The sequence below is a fragment of the Cebus imitator genome, unplaced genomic scaffold, assembly GCF_001604975.1.
Source record: "Cebus imitator isolate Cc_AM_T3 unplaced genomic scaffold, Cebus_imitator-1.0 Scaffold280, whole genome shotgun sequence".
NCBI classification, from domain to species: Eukaryota; Metazoa; Chordata; class Mammalia; order Primates; family Cebidae; genus Cebus; species Cebus imitator.
Window position 1 is genome coordinate 2,097,701 of NW_016107595.1, and position 4,544 is coordinate 2,102,244.

Sequence of the window (4,544 nt, forward strand, 5' to 3'; positions counted from 1 at the left end):
GCCCCTGTAATCCCAGCTACTCGGGAGGCTGAAGCAGGAGAATTGCTTGAACCTGGGAGGTGGAGGCTACAGTGAGCCAGAAACACACACACACACACACACACACACACACACACACGAGACCAGGCATGCTGGCTTACATTTGTCACGCCAGCACTTTTGAAGGTGGGAGGATTGCTTGAGGTCAGGAATTCAAGACCAGCCTGAGCAACATAGCAAGACCTCATATCTACGAAAAAAAAAAAAAGCCCAGTGCGGTGGCTCACGCCTGTAATCCCAACACTTTGGGAGGCTGAGATGGGTGTATCATGAGGTCAGGAGTTCAAGACCAGCCTGGCCACTATGGCGAAACCCCATCTCTACTAAAAATACAGAAAATTAGCCAGGCATGGTGATGTGCGCCTGTAGTCCCAGCTGCTCGGGAGGCTGAGGCAGGAGAATTGCTTGAACCTGGGAGGCAGAGGTTGCAATGAGCTGAGATTGCGCCACTGCACTCCAGCCTGGTGACAGAGTGAGCCTCTGTCTCAAAAAAACAAAAAAACAAAAAAAAAACCTTAGCTGGGTTTGGTAGTGTGCCCCATAGTCCCAAGTCCCAGCTACTGGGGAGGCTGAGGCAGGAGGATCCCTTGGACCCAGGAGTTGGAGGCAGAGCTCTGCCCGTGTCAGGTGGAGCCAAGGTCTGGGGCAGAAGGAGCAGCCAGGCACCCTGGCCCCCCAGCCCTGAGCACCCCCTCGCCTGCCCACAGCCTGCTCATCACCTCACTCGGCCACATCAAGCTCACGGACTTCGGCCTGTCCAAAATCGGCCTGATGAGCATGGCCACCAACCTCTACGAAGGCCACATCGAGAAGGACGCCCGGGAGTTCATCGACAAGCAGGTGGGCGGCCAGGTGGGCAGGTGGCCCTGGGATGCCACCTCCTCTCTCCCGGGCCTCTCTTGGGCTGGGGACGGGCCTCAGTTTCCCCGTTCTGCCTGGGTCCAGGTGTGCGGGACGCCGGAGTACATCGCGCCCGAGGTGATTTTCCGCCAGGGCTACGGGAAGCCAGTGGACTGGTGGGCCATGGGCGTCGTTCTCTATGAGTTTCTGGTGGGCTGCGTGCCTTTCTTCGGAGACACCCCCGAGGAACTCTTCGGTCAGGTGGTCAGCGGTGCGTTCCCTCCACGGGCCTGGGTTGAGCTGCAGCCCCACCGAGCTCTGGGCAGCGATCCCCCACCCGGATGTCGGGGGGAGAAGCAGGACGAGGGGAGGGAGCTGGCTGTCCAGTGGGGAGGCGGTGGGGTGCTGAGGGGGTGGGTCGCTGGATTAATTATAGGGTCACAGAGGCTTCGCTGAAGTGACATGAGGCTGGGCATGGTGGCTCACACCTGTAATTCCAGCACTTTGGGAGGCCGAGGCAGGAAGATCGTATAACGCCAGGAGATCGAGACCAGCCTGGACAACATGGCGAAACCCGATCTCGACTAAAAATACAAAAATTAGCCTGGGGCGGTAGCTCACGCCTGTAATCCCAGCACTTTGGGAGGCCGGGGCGGGCAGATCACTAGGTCAAGAGATTGAGACCATCCTGGCCAACATAGTGAATCCCGTCTTTACTAAAAATTTCAAAAACTAATTTAGTTGGGTGTGGTGGCACACACCTGTAGTCCCAACTGCTTGGGAGGCTGAGGCAGAAGGATGGATCTCTTGAACCCGGGAGGCGGAGGTTGCAGTCAACCGAGATAGCGTCACTGCACTCCAGCATGGGTGACAGAGCAAGACTCTGTCACAAAAAATAAATACATAAAAATACAAAAATTAGCCGGGCATGGTGATGTGCACCTGTAATCCCAGCTACTTGGGAGGCTGCGGCAGGAGAATTGCTTGAACCCGGGAGGTGGAGGTTGCAGTGAACTGAGATCCCGCCACTGCACTCCAGCCTGGGTGACAGAGCAAGACTGTCTCAAAAAATAAAAGAAGTGACATGTGGGCAGAGACCTGCAAGAACCTCAGAATGAGAGGGAGCCGTAGAGACAGAAAAGCGAAAGATGCTGTGAGCACAGAGCACAGCCGTGGCGAAGCCTGGGTGCGGGTCCCGAGCCTGGCATGTTGAAGCGGCAGAGGAGGTCACTGGCTAGGAATACAGTGAAGTGAGGGGAAGTAGTGGATGGTACTAGAAAGGGGTACCCCTGCCTCCTCCTTCCTCCCTCATTTTAGATGAGATCATGTGGCCAGATGGGGACGAGGCCCTTCCAGCTGACGCCCAGGACCTCATCACCAGGTTGCTCCGGCAGAGCCCACTGGACCGTCTGGGCACTGGTATGTAGTATGGAAGGGGACCCAGGTGGGTGGCTCCCTCAGGCCCTGGGACCCAGGAAACAGAAGGAGGGATAGTACCTGGGGTATACAAGAGTTCTACCTGGGAAGCTGCATGGAGGAGGGGGGCTTGCAGCTGGGGTTTTGAAGGATGCATAGGAGTTCTCCAGGAACCATCACAAGACCTTGAGAGAATAGAAAGTAGCTGGGTCTGGTGCCCACACCGAGCACTGAGCCTGAATAAGTATATGAGGCTGTGAAGTCACCAGGACCTGTGTCAAAGGCCCAGCCTGGAAGATCCTACTGTCCCAGTTTTCCCAGCCACCTGGTGAATCATTAAGGGACTTTTTGAGACTCATGCAGCCACCCATCACATGGCCACTACGGCTCCTGTTCATGACTGAGGCTTCGCTCTGGGAATGGTTGGGTCCAAGGTCAGGGATCGTCACCTTCTCCTTGGAGCTGTTTACAAGCCAGGAAGGAGGACCTTATAATCTGGGCTTTCTCTAGGCGGTGCCGTCCCAGACGGCAGCAGAGAGAAGGCCAGAATCTTCCGAACCTGGGCAGCCTTAGTGCTTTTTTATTTTTTATTTTTTTCTGAGATTAGATCTCACACTGTCACCCAGGTTGGAGTGCAGTGGCACAACTTGGCCCACTGCAGCCTCCGCTTCCCAGGCTCAAGCGATCCTCCCACCTCAGCCTCCCGAGTAGGACCCGCAGGCATGTGCCATCATGCCTGGCTAATTTTTGTATTTTTGGTTGGCCTCCTGGGTATCCGGCCCTGTCTGTCATCCAGAGACAGGAATTCGCCATGTTGCCCAGGCTGGTCTTGAACTCCCGACCTCAAGTAATCCGCCCACCTCAACCTCCCAAAGTGCTGGCATGGGTTTGAATCCCAGCTTGGTCTCTCTCCAGGCTCCTAAATTTCAGTGGATTTTGTTCCCATTTTCCTATTTTGTTGTTGATGTTTTGTTTTTGAGACAAAATCTTGTTCTGTTGCCCAGACTGGAGTGCAGTGCTGCAATCTTGGCTCACTGCAATCTCCGCCTCCCAGATTCAGGTGATTCTCCCGCCTCAGCATCCCTAGTAGCTGGGATGACAGGCATGCACCACCATACCCGGCTAATTTTTGTATTTTATATTTTATATTTTTAGTAGTAGAGACGGGGTTTCATCATGTTGGTCAGGCTGGTCTCGAACTCCTGACCTCAAGTGATCTGTCCGCCTCAGCCTCCCGAAGTGCTGGGATTACAGGCGTGAGCCACCGCGCCCGGCCCATTTTTCTGGTTCTGTGTTGTCCCCACCCTGTGTCCAGCATGAGCAGTGGGGGGTGGGGATGGGGGTGGAGGGCATCGTGTGGTGGGTGAGATGAGGACCCACGGGGCTCAGCCGGGCATATCTGCAGGTGGCACCCACGAGGTGAAGCAGCACCCGTTTTTCCTGGGCCTGGACTGGGCAGGGCTTCTTCGACACAAAGCCGAGTTCGTGCCCCAGCTCGAAGCCGAGGATGATACCAGCTACTTTGATAGTAAGGAGGGGCCCGCAGGGGGGGGCTCTGCCATCCCTCAGTCCCTGGGGGCGGAGGGCTGTATGCCAGGGGTTCCACCCAAGCCTGGCACCTCACCCTAGGCCTGGAGCTTCCGACTTCCTGAGCCTTCCAAGAATCTAGGGCACGTGTGTCAGCCGCCCCGGCTAGATTTCCTGTGCGTCTGAGTTCAGGGAGGCCACAGCATCCCTCAGGCTTCAGAAGGGGAAACCAAGGCACCAAGTGTAGCAGGCCCTTGTCTGGGGTTCCCTTGTCTGGGGTTCCTCCTGGGTGTGTGGCCTTGTCCAGGCATGGGGCCCCATCTGTCACCCAGGAGAGTAGGGCCCCTCACCCAGCTTTAACGGAGGGGTCCCCACAGGGGCACACTGTAGGTGAGCTCTGAGGATGACTCTTTCTCTCCCAACTTGGGGGTCCCGCCCTTTAGTGTCCAGCACCTCCTTCAGAACTTGCTTCCTGTCAGAGGTCTTCTCTGAGCTTCTGTTTCTTCTTCTATACAATGAGGAACATCCCTTATTTTGAGATGCACAATTTTGCCTAATTCTGTGTGACCCGTTTCAAGGAATCACTGAAGCTCAGAAACAAGAATTCCCGCCTCTGGTCCCACAACGTTTTTTTTTTTTCCCTTTTTTCTTTTTTTTCATAATTTCTACTTACGTGAACCTTGCCCACAACTTTTTAATTACTTGATTTTTTTTTTTTTTTT

General features: G+C 55.2%; 1 protein-coding gene across 1 annotated transcript in view; it reads left to right on the top strand.

Moving 5' to 3' along the window:
* Positions 1–4,544, top strand: part of MAST3 (microtubule associated serine/threonine kinase 3) — a 33,054-nt gene that overhangs the window by 17,102 nt on the left and 11,408 nt on the right. Inside the window, exons 14-17 of the mRNA XM_037728810.1 lie at positions 747–879; positions 985–1,150; positions 2,197–2,298; positions 3,701–3,823. Coding sequence (XP_037584738.1) covers positions 747–879; positions 985–1,150; positions 2,197–2,298; positions 3,701–3,823 — 524 coding nt within the window. The remainder of the gene's footprint in view (positions 1–746; positions 880–984; positions 1,151–2,196; positions 2,299–3,700; positions 3,824–4,544) is intronic.